Consider the following 17,952-nt stretch of genomic DNA (forward strand, 5'->3'; position numbering starts at 1 on the left):
AGGGATCTCCAGATGTCTCTTTTAAAACGAGCTTGATTTACTCAGTTAGATGTTGCACACGGTAAGTGCTAAAAAAAAAATCACTGATGCTTACTGAACAACTGTATTAGAAGGATTAGCTTCTTTACCAAAGGATTTAAGTTTCCCTTTAAAAGTGAGATTCTAGAGAGTGCCCATTGTGGCTCAGCAGAAATGAACCTGACTAGTATCCATGAGGACATGGGTTCGATACCTGGCTTTGCTCTGTGGGTTGGGAATCCAGCGTTGCTGTGGCTGTGGCATAGGCCGGCAGCTGCAGCTCCGATTCGACTCCTAATCTGGGAACTTCCATATGCCACACCTGCGGCCCTAAAAAAAAAAAAGTGAGATCCTATTGAATATTTCTAGTGCACTGCAATGCACGAGAATGTTTTATATGAATAATTTACAACAAAACCCATCTTTTATTTTCTGACAGTTTGCTTGTAAAGTTTCTGAAGTGAGTGCCTCTGTGGGCTTTGCTTCCCTCAAGTTCACTGGAGCCTGGAGCGCTCCCCTCTTGTCGGCATCCCTCCCCTCCGCCCCCAGGCTACACATGGAGCCCAGGGGGTTTTCAGGCCGGGCAGCCTCTAGAGAGCAACTCCACCTGCCAGAACTGGGTGTGGAACCGCAGGGCAGCTAAAGGGCACAGGATGGGATGAGGGGTAGGGAGTGGAAGGCTCCCATCTGCTACCTTGAACTTGATTTGGGTTTATATTATCTTCATTTCCTTTTGGAAAAAAATGGTATATTATACACATAAATAAATTCCCAAGCCAAGAAAAGTTTCCTATGAGGGCCAGACCACTTCTCTCCCCTTGAGGGGCTGGTAGCGGTGAGGTCACTCTCTTCTCTCAGACAGGATGTCAGAGCTAGTGACACCTGCCCAGAGAAGCTCGAGCGGGGTTGAGAGTCCTGCCTGACAAGGGTTAGGAAATGCTGAGTGGGTCTAAAAGGGGTTGACGGGAGAACTGATGTGACTGAGTCCAAGTGCAATCCTCCCCCTAGTTCCTCTGTGATGGCGAACGACAGCACATCACTAATTTTTAAGCACGTGCATGTCATCGCTGTCACCTCTAATTTCCAGTTCCTAGGAAGAACAACAACGACTGTGGATCCTAGGAGTTAACTAACTTTGCCCAGGATCAGCTAATAAGTGGCAGGCAGGGTCGGCTCTGGAGTTCTCTGGCCAGACTCCAGCCTCTCCCACCTCCCAGATTCACAAGGGAGTATTTAGTAAGGCGAGGGGTGGGGATTCTGAGGGGAACATGCCCACAAGGCTGTTACGGGTCCTCTTAGCTTGGAAGGGACATAGGGAGCTGGTCATTCTGAATCCCCATGGTTACTGGGAGGTGGCTCCCACTCCTAGGGTGTTTCCAGGAGGCCAGATCACCCCCAGGGTGTGACAACAGGAAGTGATGGATGGAGCAGGGTAGAAGGAAGTGCACACTCACTAAGCACTTAGCAAGTGCTTCATCTGCTAATCTAGGACCATGCTCTGAGGAAGTATTCAAGTTATAAAATAAAAATTTTTAAATTAAATAAATCGAAATACATTAGGGAGTTTCTGTAGTGGTTCAGCTTGTTACGAACCCAATGAAGATCCATGAGGATGAAGGTTCGATCCCCGGCCTCACTCAGTGCATTAAGGGGCCCGGCATTGCTGTGAGTGGTGTAGGTGGCAGACACAGCTTGGATCTGGCGTTGCTGTGGCTGTGGCGTAGGCTGGCAGCTACATACAGCTCCGATTCTACCCCCTAGCCTGGGAACTTCCATGTGCCATGTGTGCTTTCCTAAAAAGCATAAACAAACAAACAAACAAAAAGTTCTTAGTCACTTAATTCACCAGACACCGGACACCGCTTAGATAATCTACAGTGACCCTGCCTTTGACCCCCAGGCTCCCAAGTCCTCCTTCCTGCCTCCCTCTCCACTGTCCTCAGGCAAGATTCCAGGGTTGTGGGTGGGGGTACACTTGGCCTCGACTCTTTTTTTTTTTTTTTTTTTTGCTTTTTAGGGCTGCACCCTTAGTATATGGAGGTTCCCAGGATAGGGGTTGAACCGGAGCTGCAGCTGCTGACCTACACCACAGCCACAGCCATGCAGGATCTGAGCCACGTCTGGGACCTGTGACCTGCAACCTATACCACAGCTCACATCAACACCGGATCCCTGACCCACTGAGTGAGGCCACGGATCGAACCTGCAACCTCATGGTTTCTAGGCGGATTCATTCCCGCTGTTCCACGAAGGGAACTCCCCGACGCTTTTCACCTAACAAGAATCCATCTCTGCTCTCCTCTTTCCCTCGGCTCATGGCAGAGACCCCAGAGACTTACGAGGAAGAGCCAGTGAGACCCTGGTCCCCTCCTGGAGCCTGGCAGGGGGTGGGGGGGGGGGAGGGCTACGATCCCCCAGGAGCTCTTACTTTCTGAGCAGGCGACTCCGGCCCCATACTGCACCCCACCCTGGGGGCAGGCCACGTCCTCTCCGTCGTGGCGACAGTGCGCCAGGGACAGCTCCGTTCCTGAGCACTTCACCCCGCTCATGACCACCTTGTTGTGGGCATTTCCGTGCCAATACCAGGTCTCCTGGATGAATCAACAAAAGAAATGGCTAGTACATCACCTTAAATTGTCACTTTCCCATATTCTATCAACTTTCAGCCTCACAAAATCCCCAGGCTTTATGATCCCATTTTTCAGATGGCTGAGGCACAAAGATTCACTTACCCAGTCATGCATTTTGTTGGTGGCAGCACAAGTGAGACCCTCACCCTTGTCTTCTGCCACTCCCCCTTTCTGGAAAGCACAGCTGAGGTTGTGCTGAATGCCCTGTGTCAGACTGGCGGCTGGCGCTGCCCACTCCCTCATCCTGAGCCCAGGCAGACATTACTAATCAATCACAGCACTCTCCTCTAAGCCTGAATATGCTCTCAGGATCATTCTCAACACACTGCTCCAGGAAGACACTACCAATTAATCTGAATTGGCAAGAGAGATGAAATCTCTTCACCAATGTCAGTACCCATATTCATACATCTTATTGGTTCTGTTCCTCTGGAGAACCTGACTACACACCTCTCATCCTTTCGGGAGAAAAACTGAGGCCATGGGAAGGGACAGGGCCTGCCATCAGGGGAGGATTTAGGACGGATGTCAGGGGCAGGCCCATTTCACAGCTCCAGCCGTAAGGCCCAGGTGTCTTACAGAATGAGCTGATGGGGAACAAAAACAGCCGGACAGCCACTCTATTGTAATAAGCACTATTTTTCCTACTGCTCTGGCTTGTCATAAGCAGTATTAGCAGAAACATTACATTGCCCTGCAAAGCTAGGCTCCCGGGGGGCTCCTGATATAAGAAGATTGCTTCTTCTGGATGCTGGGATGAGGAGCCACAGGGAGCCCCTCCTCAGAACTCAGCACCTACGCTGAACCAGCCAGCCCACAGCAGGCAGTCAGGCTCAGCAAGGCTGCCTGAGTTCTCCCACAACTCTCCCTCGGAAGCTGCTCTTCCCAAGCTGCCTGGGCCCTGGGGCTGAAGTCAGCATTAGCAAAGCAAGATGGGACTCCAGACACTTTCCCATTCTTGGAGCAGCTTAAGGAAAGTGTTTAGAGCAGGGATGCTAAGGATGTGGGACTATTCGCTCCATGTCACATGGAGGCGTGGAAGGGTGGCTGCTTTGCCCCCAGACCATTATATGACTGGCTGGTGGGAGAATAAACCCCAGGTCCCCTGGCTCCTGCTCCTCCCACTCCCAGCCTTTCTGACAATGTTCCCTCACAGTATAGGGTTCAGGAAGCCTGTCTTCCGATAGGGGCAGGAGCTCAGCTGCCCTCAGCTAAGTCCCTTTCTTTAAGGAAGAGTCGGTGGGAGGAGGGCACAGCTGCTGTGAACCACGCTTCGGGATTTACCAGCCCACCAGTGGGAGGGTGGGGGAATGTCCACACCCACGGGGGAACATGGTCTGGGCAGAGGGACCTCCAAAGGAGTGAGCTAGGGCATCTGCGGTGTTGGGTTGGGTGGTCTCCACTGCCCCCTAGGACTGAGTTGGCTTCCCTCTGCAAAAACCACATCAGGACACCCCAGGATACTTGGCCTGGGGTAAATCCCAGCATGCAGAGCTGAGACTGTGAAGGCAGAGCTGAAACCAGTCCAGGCCTTCTTTCTGCAGCAGGGAGACTGAGGCCAGAGGGCCTGGGACCCACTCAAGGAGTCAGGGCTGCAGGGAGTGGGGCAGGGTTGGGGGCAGAGCAGAGCGAAGGCCTGGATGAGGATCTGGCCTCTGATTCCTGCCTCTCTACATCACTGGGTTCTCAGAAGCTGGGGGCTGACTAGAGACGGGCAGGGTCAGACTGGATGGAGGGTTCCAGGCCCTCCGGGACTTCTCACCTGGAAGGCGTTGCTGGCGAAGCCCAGGCCCAGCTGCCGGCAGACCACCATGGCCTCCACGATGCCCCAGTTTTCGCCGCACACTGTCCCCCACACGAGGGACCCGTTCCTCTCCACCAGCACCTCCACGCGGCCCTCGTAGGGATTTCGGCCCCCGTTCAGGCGCAGCTGTGGAGAGAAGGGAAAGCCTGGTCACCAGGAGGCCAGACAGGTTGCCTCCCCACTGTGCTGTCCTGAGTCCCCATGTCCTCAAAGCTGGGGGCCCTGCCTGTGACAGATACCCCAGCATCGCCGAGAGCCTGCGGAGTGGGGCATTCTGTGAAGCATGGTCTTCTGCATTAGGGTCCCTTCCCCTGGCCTGTCGCAGGCATCCTGGGGCCCCAGAAGCCTCTGTAGCCTGGGAGGCCCATGACCCCACTGAGAGGCACAGCCAAATCCACCTCTTCTCCCACAGCCACTCATGGGGGCTGTTCTTAGATCAGACACTTGGAAGGATGCAGCAAGGGGCCTTAAAAATGACGGACTCCCTCCTGCCCCCCGCCCTTTGTGGCAGGGGTGGGGCTCTTCTCCTTGCCACATCCTCCACTCCCTGGCTCCAGCTCCTGATCCCACCTCCTCCCACAGCGCCCCCTGCTGTTCTCTCCTCTGGCACCGTCTTCTGAGAGCCCCACAGGCAACTGCCTACTGGCCAGTCCCACTGGGCACCCTGGAGACCCCGAATCTAACTTCTCATCTTTTCTTCTTTCTTGCTTGCTTTTTAGGGCTGCACTGGCGTATGCAAGTTCCCAGGCTAGGGGTTGAATCGAAGCTACAGCTACTGGCCTATACCACAGTCACAGCAACGTGGGATCCAAGCCACATGTGCAACCTACACCACAGCTCACAGCAACGCCAGATCCTTAACCCATTGAGTGAGGCCAGGGATCAAACGTGCATCCTCATGGTTCCAAGTCGGGTTCGTTAACCACTGAGCCACAAAAGGAACTCCTTAATTTGTCATCTTTTCTTTCTTCACCTAAACTCGTGCTCTAACTCCCCCTCATTCTCTATGGCAGCTAAAGGCACTACCATCTGTCCCAGGGGCAGCAAACTGTGGAGCATGAACACAGGCATCACAGTGTGTCAATGACGGGCACAGCTGTGTGCCCCTAAAACCATATTGACAAAAGCAGTCAGGGGGGAGTTCCCGTCGTGGTGCAGTGCAAACAAATCTGACTAGGAACCATAAGGTTGCGGGTTCAATCCTGGGCCTCACTCACTGGGTTAAGGCTTGGTGTTACTGTGAGCTGTGGTGTAGGTCGCTGATGTGGCTTGGATCCTGTGTTGCTATGGCTGTGGCGTACGCCGGCAGCTGTAGCTCTTATTTGACCCCCAGCGTGGGACTTCCATATACCACAGGTGCGACCCTAAAAAGCGAAAAAAAAACAAAAACAGAAACAAAAAAAACAAACCAAAAAAAACAGGCAGAGGGATGGGTTTGGACTGCAAACTGTAGTTTGCTGATCCTGAACCTTGTTACCTAAGCCGTAACTCTGGGAGCCAGCCTCAACAGCTCAGCATCGCCCTCTCTCTTATTCCCCACATCCCATCAAAATCTTCCTCTGTGGAAATTCTCCCAGGTCTCTCTCGGACCCCCTCCTTCCCTCCAGCTCCATCCCTAGCCCCTCCTCCAGGCACCATCCCTCTCCCCTGAACCAGTCCTCCTCACCTCCTGCTGCCTCTCGGCTTCATCCACCTGTTCTCTATGCAGAAGCCAGAGTCACTTGAAAAACACCTGATCGTGTCCTCCCCTAGCACACGTCCGTGGCTTCCCATTACGCCCCTCTTCAGCCTGATCACGTGCCTCTCTCCTCCCTGCTCTCTGACCTCCAGGCACATGGCCTTCTTTCAGCTTCCATGGCTACCTAATTTTCTTGATGTGCACACGGTAAGTCTCATTTCACATATTTGAAGCCGATTAAATACACACAGAAGCCCTTTCACCTGGCTGGTCCTGTATATCCTTCCAATTTCGTACCCCATAGCACGTCCCTCTGATGGGGCTCAGGACCCACCTACACATTCTATCACTGCTTATACATCTTCTTTGCATTCTTGGCAATTATAATTAAGCTAACTTACAATTTAATGTGTCTCCTCTGCTAGAATATAAGTGCCAAAGGGCAGAGCGTGTTTGTCTGGTGTACTGGGTGGTCAGTAACTAAGACAAGCACCTCCCCAAAGTTACACATGCCACAGCCATCTTTGGCATGAATGAATACACGATCCATCTTGCAGAAGGAGAGCACAGACGGATGTCGATGAGCTCAAGCAGGGAGATCTGGAATTTGGGGAAGGGTTCTGAAAATGCAGCCCCTAATCCAAATTCTTTACCCTGCTTCCCTTTATGCTTCTAACAAGTCATTCCTCCGAGATAAGGCATAACATTTCCAGGAATCCTTTGCTGTTTGTTTGCTAGTCCTTAGCAACAGTAGGACCCCTAGGGCATGGGTCTTAATCCTTATGGACTTTGGGGCTGGAGGGTCAGTGAGGTCAGCCGGCAAACAAGACAAGCCGAGGCCGCCACGATACAGGTCTGCCTGCCGGGGCTGTTGAGCGGATGCACTAAGTGAGATGATTCATGTGAAGTTCCCTGACAGTGCACAGTGAGTGCTGCAGAAACATCAGACAGCCTCAGAGCAATGGCCACCAATATGGTGAGTGCTCCATCTGAATGCAAACCTCTCTTCGGAGAAGCTAGAAGGAGCCAGAGCAGGCAGGAAGAGGGCTGGCCTTCGGGAGGCCAACGTTTACCTTCCTGAGCGCCTCTGGGCTGAGAGCCTGCAGTGAAAGTGAGCACTGGACACTGGTATGAATCGCGCGTCACCTATGACTATGTAAAAATGCAAACAAATAAGAGGAGCAGAGCCCATCCAGAAAGTTCTAGAAGGGCCTGAACCTCAGCAAGAGGCAGGCAACCCACCTCCAACATCTGGAGGAAAGCTAGCAGCCCTTGGGCAGGATGTACCTTCAACCCATTGGGTCGGCTCTGGGTAACCGCAAGCCATCCTCTCTGCTTATTCAAGACCTAACAAAGGCTGGCGTTTCACTGGATCCTGCCTTTAGGTGCTTACTGAACGCTGCCGGTAACACTGGCACCTCCCCAGAGACGAAATAAATTGTGTGGATTTCATCGGATCCATTCATTCATCCACTTTTTATTGAGCTTTTACTATGTGGCAGGCAGGCTCGGTGCTGGGAAATTGACAGGTCGACTTTCCGAGCATTTACCGTGACCTTGGCCCTGTGCGAGGCCATTATGGACATTCAGCCCCACAGCACCTCTAAGAGGCAGCAGTATCAGGCCGTCACAGATTGGGAGGTCCAGATCCTCTCGCTTTCCCTTCGGTGTGGTTTCTGAGTCCCACCTCAGCCTGACAGAGCTGCAGCCTGGGCAGGCGGAGGCTGGGGGAGAGGGCCTCTCCCATGGGTTAGGTTAGCACTGAAGGTCAGAATGCCAGCGGGCAGTGAGGATTAAAAGCATAATGACTTCTGGAGTTCCCCTCATGGCTCAATGGTTAACGAACCCAGCTAGGATCCATGAGGACGTGGGTTCAATCCCTGGCCTCCCTCAGTGGGTTAAAGATCTGGCGTTGCCCTGAGCTGTGGTGTAGGTCACAGATGTGGCTCGGGATCCCACATTGCTATGGCTGTGGTGTAAACTGATGGCTTCAGCTCTGATTCGATCCCTAGCCTGGAATGTCTATGTGCCATGGGTGTGGCCATAAAAAAAAAAAAAGACCAAAAAAAAAAAAAGCATAATGACTTTTAATTCTTTTTTAAATTTCCTATCAACTGTGGCCTGCCTTGCTGACTGCACTGGGGGCAGACAGCTCCCTCATAGGCTGTGGCCCCCCAAACTGACTTCATTTTAGTGCCCCCAAGATCAGTGAAAGATGAGGACAGGGGAGGCTGAAGAAGCCCAGTTCACACTTTTCCTGCTACCAAAAGGCAGTGTTTCTAGGACTTTCTTTGGGAGAACATGACCTTTCCACCACGCCTGTGCAGCCCAAGTTGGCTGGCCAAGTGTTCCTGTCCTAGAGTCTAAAGCCAACAGAAGTCTTAGAGGCTCTGGCTGAAGAATGTGGCTGGACCATGATGCTGCGGCCAGGAAAACATTCGGTCACCGATGGCGAGCTAGGGCCTCTCCTGAAGCACTTCCCAAAGCTCCGAGCCTCTGCTGTGGGTCCGAGGCTGAGGAGGTCTGGAGTTGCAAGGGAACCAGATTCCACTGCCCATGAGGAAGCCAAGGCCCTTCAACATGTACTGGGGGGTCTTTTCTCATTTTCTAGACAAGTCTGGAGGGTGCAAGAGAGGCCGGCCACGAGGTTCTAGCCAGGCCTAGGACACAGCTCTCCATTCCCAGGGCGCCCTATCCTGGAAGTGAACTGGATCCCGGCAGAAGATGCTCTGGCTCCACCAGCATCAGTGGAACCCCAAGAGGCCTCGGGGTCAGCCAGGGGCCTCTGGCCCACACCTTCTCCACCCTATTACCCCTCGAGGATGCTGGGGAAGGTCAATCCTCCAAATTTTCTTTCTTTCTTCTTTCTTTCTTTCTCTTTCTTTCTTTCTTTCTTTCTTTCTTTCTTTCTTTCTTTCTTTCTTTCTTTCTTTCTTTCTTTCTTTCTTTCTTTCCTTCCTTCCTTCCTTCCTTCCTTCCTTCCTTCCTTCCTTATCTTTTGTCCTTTTAGGGCCACACCTGCGGCATATGGAAGTTTCCAGGCTAGGGGTCTAATCAGATCTGTTGCTGCTGGCCTATGTCACAGCCACAGTGATGCCAGGTTCGAGCCGCATCTGTGACCCACACCACAGCTCATGGCAATGTCAGATCCTTAACCCTCTGAGCGAGGCCAGGCATCGAACCTGCAACCTCATGGTTTCTAGTCAGATTCGTTTCCACTGTGCCACAACGGGAACTCCCTTCCAAATTTCTTAAAACAACCCAAGGCATCTCTTTTTTCCTATCCTTTGGTTCTTAGTGGCAGCAGAAAGGGTCTGCAAGAAGGGTGTGAAGTGCAGGCAGCTGAATTTTTCTGAACGTGAACAGGGAAAACAAAAACATTCACCCCCACCCAGGGGGTCATGGTAAGGCCACCCTGTGTTTTGATAAAGTTGTGGTTGGCTAGTCCCTCACCTATTTTTGGAGGTGGCAGGTAGAAATCAAGGTAACACAACCCAGATGTTAACAGGAAAGGCGGCATGGGCGCTTTCCAACTCACATTCCACACGCGGGCTTGGTCCTGCTACCCAGACGGGGCCAGGCCCACAGCCCAGAGGGGACCTGCAGTCAGCCCAGGCGCCAGCCCTGGTCAGATTAGCTTGCCTGGTAACCCACCTGCCAGTCCCAGTCCCCCCCTGTCCTGGTGCCTCTCCCCAGCAATGAAAAAAGATGGCTCCAGAGTTCCTCCTACTGTGGCACAATGGGATTGGCAGCATCTTTGCTGCGACAGAGTGCAGGTTCCATCCCCGTCCTGGAGGAGTGGGTTAAAGGATTGGTCATTGCCACACTGTGGCTTGGATCTTATCCCTGGTCTGGGAACTCCACATGCCTCAGGGAGGCCGAAAAGAAGGAAAGAAAGAAGGAAGGAAGGAAGGAAGGAAGGAAGGAAGGAAGGAAGGAAGGAAGGAAGCAAGAAAGAAAGAAAGAAAGAAAGAAAGAAAGAAAGAAAGAAAGAAAGAGAAAGAAAGAAAAGTGGCTCTGCTGTGGCTGGATGGACAAAACCACCGGGTTCTGAATCTCTGTGTTTTATCAGTCATGAGAAAAGTCACTTCCTAATGAACTGGGGGCTGGTAGGGAAGCTAGGAATCACCTCCTTATTTTCCGAGGAGGAAACTGAAATGTTAAAGAGTTTGATTAAGGAATCAGCTAGTGAGTGATTGTTATGAACTGACTTGTGTCCTGCTCCCCAAATTCATATGCTGAAGCCCCAACCCCCATGTTAGTCCAAACATGACCGACTTGGAGATGGGGCCTCTCAAGATGTAACAAAGGTTAAATGAGATCACATGGGTGAGCACTGGTCCAGCAGGACCGGTGTCCCTAGAAGAGGAAGAGACACCAAGGGTGTGTGTGCACAGAGGAAAGGCCATGTGAGGACATGTGAGAAGGTGGCCGTCTGCAAGTCAAGGAGAGAGGCCTCAGGAGAAAGCAACCCTGCCCCGCCCCGACCTTGGACTTCCAGCTGCCAGAACTAGGGGGTATAAATTTGACTGTTTAAGCCACCTAGTCTGGGGCATTTTGTTATGGCACCCTCAGCAAACTAACACAGTATAAAACTTGGGATCTTAGATTTTCTGCCCAATGGTGTTGCCATCACCCTTGGGGGCTTGAAGCCAGGCCCTGCAGGGGGCTGAAGCATGTGGCTCACAGGGTTTTCTTAAGAGGGGACAGCCCTCCTTTCCTTAGTGGGGGGTGGGGGTGGGGATAGAAATGGCAGATCCAGGGAGTCACCTTCATGACTCAGTGGTTAATGAACCCAACTAGTATCCATGAGAATGAGGGTTCAATCCCTGGCCACGCTCAGTGGGTTAAGGATCTGGTGTGCATGGCGCGTGTAGGTGCAGACAATTGGATTTGTGTGGCTGTGGCGTAGGCCGGCATCTGTAGCTCTGATTCGACCCCTAGCTTGGGAACCTCTGTATGCCGTGGGTGCAGCCCTCAAAAGACAAAAAACAGGGGACTTCGCATCGTGGCACAGTGGAAATGAACCTGACTAGGAATCATGAGGCTGCCAGTTTGACCCCTGGCCTTGATCTGTGGGTTAAGGATCTGGCGTTGCTGTAAGCTGTAGTGTAGGTCGGGACGTGACTTGGATCCTGCGTTGCTATGCTTGTGTCGTAGGCCGGCAGCTGTAGCTCCAATTGGACCCCTAGCCTGGGAATCTCCATGTTGCAGGTGCGGCCCTAAAAAGCCAAAAAAAAAAAAAAAAAAAAATTCAACACACACACACACACACACACACACACACATACACACACACACAAAAGAAATGGTAGATCTGGGTGTAAAACTCCCACATGCTATGCTTAAGCGAAGGGCTCACCTTCTAGAGCCTGCAGAGCCCGTGTCTGCACTAAGAGTATGGTGCCCCAGCTGATGTGACCAGGCATGTGGCCTGGCTCAGCTCCACTCACCATTAAACCCTTCTGGAAAACTTCACTTCCTCTGGCTCAGGTCTTTCATTTGGGTTGAAAACCCCATTCCACCCAAGTGCAATCTGTCCGAGTGAATGGTGCCCAGCATGCCGGGGCTCTGGCACGTCAGCTTTTATAGCTCTATTATGGCTTTCTTGGAATGCTACTGAGTCATTACAGATGGCAAGCTGTCCCAGCTGCCGTGGGGCTGTGGCCCATGAGCCTGCTCAATAGGATTTACTGGGCCTTTTTGCAGGACTGAATAGACCTCCTGGCACAGAGGCGTTCAACTTGTCGGCTACCCTTGTGGGAAAGGCCACACAATGCAGGTTTTTATTTTATTTTATTTTTGCTTTTTTTTAGGGCCTCACCCATGGCATATGGAGGTTCCCAGGCCGGGGGTCCAATCAGAGCTACAGCTGCTGGCCTACACCACAGCTACAGCAACACAGGATCAGAACCGTGTCTGTGACCTACAACCACAGCTCACAGCAATGCCGGATCCTTAACCCACTGAGCGAGGCCAGGGATTGAACCCTCAACCACACGGTTCCTAGTTGGATTCGTTTTCACTGCGCCATGACGGGAACTCCACAACGCAGGTTTTCAGAGACCCCATCTCAAAAAGGGAGGGCTATGTCTTGGACATAATGCTGTTAAGGTTCCCTTTTCTTCCCCTCTGGAACCTAAAATACAGTCTTTGGTCCTGAGATACTGTCTGTATTGTGCTTACATCTGGGTAATTTGCAGACCTGCTGTAATATGGTTCCTCTGGGTCCTTGGAGAGGGCCTTCGCCAGGGGTATCATAGTGCTGTAGACCTTGAACCCCTCACAGAAAGGACTGAGTTGTGATCATACCGTGTGTCCAGCCTTGGTGTGGGGTGGCGTGCACAGTGGATGCCCACATCTACCAGTAAGCATGATCGAGCTTATACAGGGGTCTTCTTATTTGGCACATCACCAGGGCTAGGTGACAGTCATCAACAGTGACAGCAGGAGAACCTGACAACTTTCAGAGCTCATCATCAGAGCACCCTGATACCCCTGCTGAAAAACTTCAGCCGAGGCCACCTGGGCTATGCTGCTGAGGCCTCAGTGATCAAAACATAACACTGTCCCCTCTGAGAGTCCCGTCTCCTCACCTTTTTCTGGAAGCCCATAGCGGGGATGTTACATCTCACACCAGCATCTTCCTCGTGGTTGCAGCCCTGAGACTCTGCATTGAATTTGCAGTCTATGATGGACTTCTCATTCCCCGTGCACTGGATTTCATTGAGGTGGATGGGTCCTATCCCTGGGATGGAAAATGAACATGTGTTGTGAAAGCTTCTACAGGAAAGCTCCTGGCATGGGCAAGAAAGTCCTAGACTGTAAGAACATGCCTCCCTCACCCTCGAAACTCTCCCAACTGCCTCTCATAATCAGCTTGATGACCCAGGCTCTTCTGTCTGGAGAGAATTGTTTCTTGTCTTGGGAGTCCCTTGTCCCATGAAAACAAATGAAGGTTGCCCAACTTGTGTGACCTTGACCAACACACTCAGCCTCTGTGAATATTGATTTTCTTACTAAAATAAAGGAACAGAGAGTTCTCATTGTGGCTTACTGTGTTAAAAACCCAACTGGTATCCATGAAGATGTGGGTTTGATCCCTGGCCTCGCTCAGTGGGTTAAGGATCCTGCATTGCAGTGAGCTGTGGTGTAGGTCACAGATGCAGCTCTGATTGGACCCCTAGCATGGGAACCTCCACATGCTACAGGTGCAGCCCTAAAGCAAAAAAAAAAAAAAAAAAAAAAAAAAAGGAATGGGACTAGAGGACATCTAAGCCTCCTTCAACTTTCCATGAACTTCTGAATCTGAAAAGAGTGGAGATAATTGTGCAGTCAGGTTTCCTGAAAGAAAGAGCTGGCCTTCTCAAATTGGACAAACTGCTACAGAAAGAGATTTTAAAAATCAAAGCATGGACAAAGCACAGGGAAATCACAAAATCACAACAGACAGCCAGTACTCAGTGGCTAATAACCCCCAGGCCTGCGGAAGGGTGCCAATATCTGGCCCCCCAGAAGAGCAAAAAGCCATGTGGGGAGGCTCCCGGATAATAGCTGTTACCCTCGTTGGTGGGGGCGGGGAGCACAGGGGCCTGAAAGGGCCCTGCAGACAGAATAAATACCCAGCCTCTTCCATCTCCCCCAGTGCTCCCTGCTGGCCACTCCCAGACGTGCCTCCAGGGCCCTGGACCATGTGGGCAAGGCGGACAGTGGAGCTATAGGGGCAGATGGAAGACACACATCAGGACCTCTAGTGCGTGCTCACGGGAACCTTCTCTTACAGGCACCAGGATGGTGAGGGGTGCCTCCCCCTGCTGGGGAAAGACAATTCCTAGTCTGTCTAGCCTTCAGCTCAAAAATCTACTCTCCTCTGTCTAACCCATCAAGATGGATCCAGTTCTTTCTGGGAGATCCAGGCTGCCTTGACTCTCATCTTGGACCCTGCCCTGCCCCTTGATCTCCTCTCTCCTGATCTGTCATCCTCTTCCACTTTCTATCCTGTCCCGCAGCACTCAAAAGTGCTAAAATCTCACATTTTTACGACCCTCCCCTCACCCCACACCTCCCTCTGGCCTGTCACTTTCCTCCCCTTCAGGGTGAGCTTCTTCAAAGAGTCACCTGTTCTTGTACTTTCCATTTCCAGCAGGAGGACCTCCCCAATTTGTTCCTCTGTGCCAGCATCCCCCACCCCTTTCAGGCGGTGGCACCTCCATTCACCTGGTTGTCTCCCCACAACTCAGAGGTACCACCTCCTTTATCTCAGACAAGCAACCCATCACCATGTTCTATTCACTCCCCACAAATCTCGGTGCTTTTCATTTCTGCCACCACGACACTAGTCTGAACCTGTCATCTCTCGTTTTTTTTAATGATTTTTTTCCATTATAGCTGGTTTACAGTGTTCTGTCAATTTTCTACTGTACAGCAAAGTGACCCAGTCACACACACATGTATACATTCTTTTTCTCACATTATCCTCCATCATGCTCCATCACAAGTCATTGGATATAGTTCCCTGTGCCATACAGAAGGTTCTCATTGCTTATCCACTCCAAATGCAATAGTTTGCATCTATTAACCCCAGACTCCCAGTCCATCCCACTCCCTCCCCCTCCCCCTTGGCAACCACAAGTCTTGGCATCTCCCATTTGGATGAGTGAAATAGCCTCTAGACTCCCTCCCACTTGCCTATTCCAAAATATTCACTGAGTACAGTCCAGGAGATTTTTCCTTTCTTTCTTTTCTTTTTAGGGCCATACCCATGGCATATGGAATTTCCCAGGATAGTGGGTCAAATTGGAGCTGCAGCTGCCAGCCTGCACCACAGCCACAGCAATGTCAAATCCTTAACCCACTGAGCGAGGCCAGGGGTCAAATCTGCATCCTCATGGACACAATTAGGCTCTTAACCTGCTGCACCACAACAGAACTCCAGTCCAGGAGTGTTTAAATGCATATTGAATTGTGTCACTCCCTGTCTTAACTCCCTGTAATAGCTTCTCACTGCACCTTTGGGTAAAATCCATAGTTCCCAAGTGATCAGCCTCCATCCACTTAGCTTTCTGGCAGCTCCTCCCAGCTCAGCCACTCCAGTCTCCTTTGGCTGTTCCATCGAGCACTTCCCTCTGCCTGGACCCTCTTCTCCCTCTCCTCAACAGTGAATTCCTACTCATCCTCCAGGGCTCAGCTTTGATGTCACTTTGATGACATGGTCTTGCTGAGCCCTATCTAAGCTGGGTCCCCTCATGCAGCCTCCGCTAAGCACTCTGTTTCACACCGCACTCAGGCGGCTCTGTTCAATGTCTGTCTGCTTCCCCACTGGGCTGAAGGCTCCCCAGGGCAGGCACCACCTCTGCGTTCCTCGTGAATTCCCAGGCAACACGGCAAATAGGAAGTGCTCCCCACAGCATCAGAATAGATGTCCTTGACTTCACTGAGTGCCTGTTGGATGTCAGCCTCTGTGCCAGGTGTTGGGGATTCACAGAGGAATAAGGCAAGCCTCTGCCAGAGGAGCTCACATTTAGTGCCGGGGTGGGGGGGTGGGGAGGCAGACACACAAAGATTTGTAATGCAATGGGGTAATCATTAAAGACGGAGGTGACTACCTGTGCTTTGGAACACAAAGGAGAGACCCTTGGCTCTCACGAGGGGGGTGGGGAGGGGATGGGGGTGGTTCTGGAGACACCTGGGATCTAGGCTCACCAAGGCCAAAAATTAATTTCCAGGAGCAACCCATGGTAATAGGTAAGAGCCACGTTTCCACTTCCTTAGAAATTCATAAATGACGAGGCTTCCAATTCCTTGGAATTTTCTAAAATTTAAAAAAACACATCAGTAACTACGGCTGGAAATATCCAAGGACTCAGCGCTGAAAGGCTGTGCAAAATACAGATCCTAAACAGAGACTCTGAAGCAAGCAGGGCCACAGCTCATGAATTGAGACAGACTCATAAACAGGCAGCAACCGGAAGTTGCGTATACAGTTAGAGCAGAGGCTTGTTTGACAATTGCGAGTACAAAGATGATGGTGGTGGTGATAATGATGATGGCGGTGGTGATAATGATGATGGTGATTGACAGTGATGGTGGTGATGATGGTGGTGGTGATGGTGGTGATGATGATGGTGATGAGAGTGATGATGGTGATGGTGGTGATGATGGTGGTGATGATGGTGGTGGTGATGATGGTGATGGTGGTGATGAGAGTGATGATGGTGATGGCGGTGATGATGGTGGTGATGAGAGTGACGATGGTGATGGCGGTGATGATGGTGGTGGTGATGATGGTGATGATGGTGGTGATGATGATGGTGATTGATGGTGATGGTGATGATGATGGTGGTGATGAGAGTGATGATGGTGGTGATGAGAGTGATGATGGTGATGGCGGTGATGATGATGGCGGTGATGATGATGGTGGTGGTGATGATGGTGATGATGGTGGTGATGAGAGTGATGATGGTGGTGATGAGAGTGATGATGGTGGTGATGGTGACAGTGATGGTAATAAAGGTACCTAACATTTATTGAGCACTTACTATGTATCGATTCTGTCCTAAACACATTGTTTATATTAATTCATTTAATTATCCAATGACCCATTAAAATGGTCCCACTGTGGACCAAAGATGATATAACTGGCCCCCAAATTCTAACCAGACATCTGACCCCACAGCATAATCTTGCTGAGTTTCTGAAGCTCATTCAGGACAGTTAGGAGAGGAAACCCTGTGCGGAAAAGGGCAGAAGTTTGCTCTGGGAAAGAGTTGAGCTTCCTGCAGCACCTTGTTTTCCTTGATCTAGGGGGCTCGCTCTCCTCCTAGAACACCTCCTCGTCTCTGCCCATCAAAGCAGAAGCAAGGGGCACCATGTACCATCTTCCTTTGTGACTCAGGTTGACCACCACCCCCTCGTCTGCAGCATTTACTTTTTACAGTCTCTCTGCTCTCTCTCTGTCTCCTGAGGAAATGAGCTGGGCATCCAGCCTGAGAGTAGATTCAGCCTGCATCTCCTTTGAAGTGACAGAACCTTTTTGAGCTCCACTTTCCTCATCTGTTAAATGCAATAAGAATATCTCTCTTGCAGGGTTGAGATTATAAGGATTGAATGAGACAAAGTGTGCCAAGTTAACAGGGACTTAGTAAATGTTAAGTACTGTTATCAAGATTATTTCTTACTAGAGTTCCCATCGTGGCGCAGTGGTTAATGAATCTGACTAGGAACCATGAGGTTTTGGGTTCAGTCCCTGGCCTTGGAGCCAGCGTTGCCATGAGCTGTGGTGTAGGTTGCAGACGAGGCTCGGACCCCGTATTGCTATGGCTCTGGGGTAGGCCAGTGGCTACAGCTCCGATTAGACCCCTAGCCTGGGAACCTCCATATGCTGAGGGAGCAGCCCAAGAAATGGCAAAAAGACAAAAAAAAAAAAAAAAGATTATTTCTTGTCGTCACCTATTTGTTGGTGTAAATAGATTTGACTGGGGTTATTTCTTACTTCTCCCATTTGATGTGACCTCTTAGAGAGAATAAATTATTATTAGAAATGCTTCTGGAATAAATGAATTTCTCCATTCCAGGCTCCAGCCCAAATAATACTCAACAAATGCTATGGACTGCTAGATTATGGGACTGGGCAGGAGAGAAAAAGATTAACTCAAGAGCCTAACACGCTTTAGACTCTAACTAGTAACTGGTTAGTACCCCCCTGGCCTAACTTAGGTAAACTTATGCGGCTGTCTCTGGACATCTGGGGAGGAGGCCAGATGCAGAGGCCACTTTCTGAAGCATGCATGGTGCCCCAGGGCAGAGTGCAGAGATGGGGGAAA

The 17,952-nt window shown here is 51.1% G+C and overlaps 1 protein-coding gene across 2 annotated transcripts in view; it reads right to left on the minus strand.

The window, feature by feature from the left end:
- LOXL2 (lysyl oxidase like 2) overlaps positions 1 to 17,952 on the minus strand; it is a 104,839-nt gene that overhangs the window by 16,048 nt on the left and 70,839 nt on the right. For both annotated transcript variants that reach the window (XM_021074114.1, XM_021074115.1), the window contains 3 exons: positions 12,727 to 12,878; positions 4,411 to 4,578; positions 2,447 to 2,609 (listed from right to left, as the gene is read on the minus strand). In XM_021074114.1, coding sequence (XP_020929773.1) covers positions 2,447 to 2,609; positions 4,411 to 4,578; positions 12,727 to 12,878 — 483 coding nt within the window. The remainder of the gene's footprint in view (positions 1 to 2,446; positions 2,610 to 4,410; positions 4,579 to 12,726; positions 12,879 to 17,952) is intronic.

This window comes from Sus scrofa, chromosome 14, assembly GCF_000003025.6.
Source record: "Sus scrofa isolate TJ Tabasco breed Duroc chromosome 14, Sscrofa11.1, whole genome shotgun sequence".
NCBI lineage: Eukaryota > Metazoa > Chordata > Mammalia > Artiodactyla > Suidae > Sus > Sus scrofa.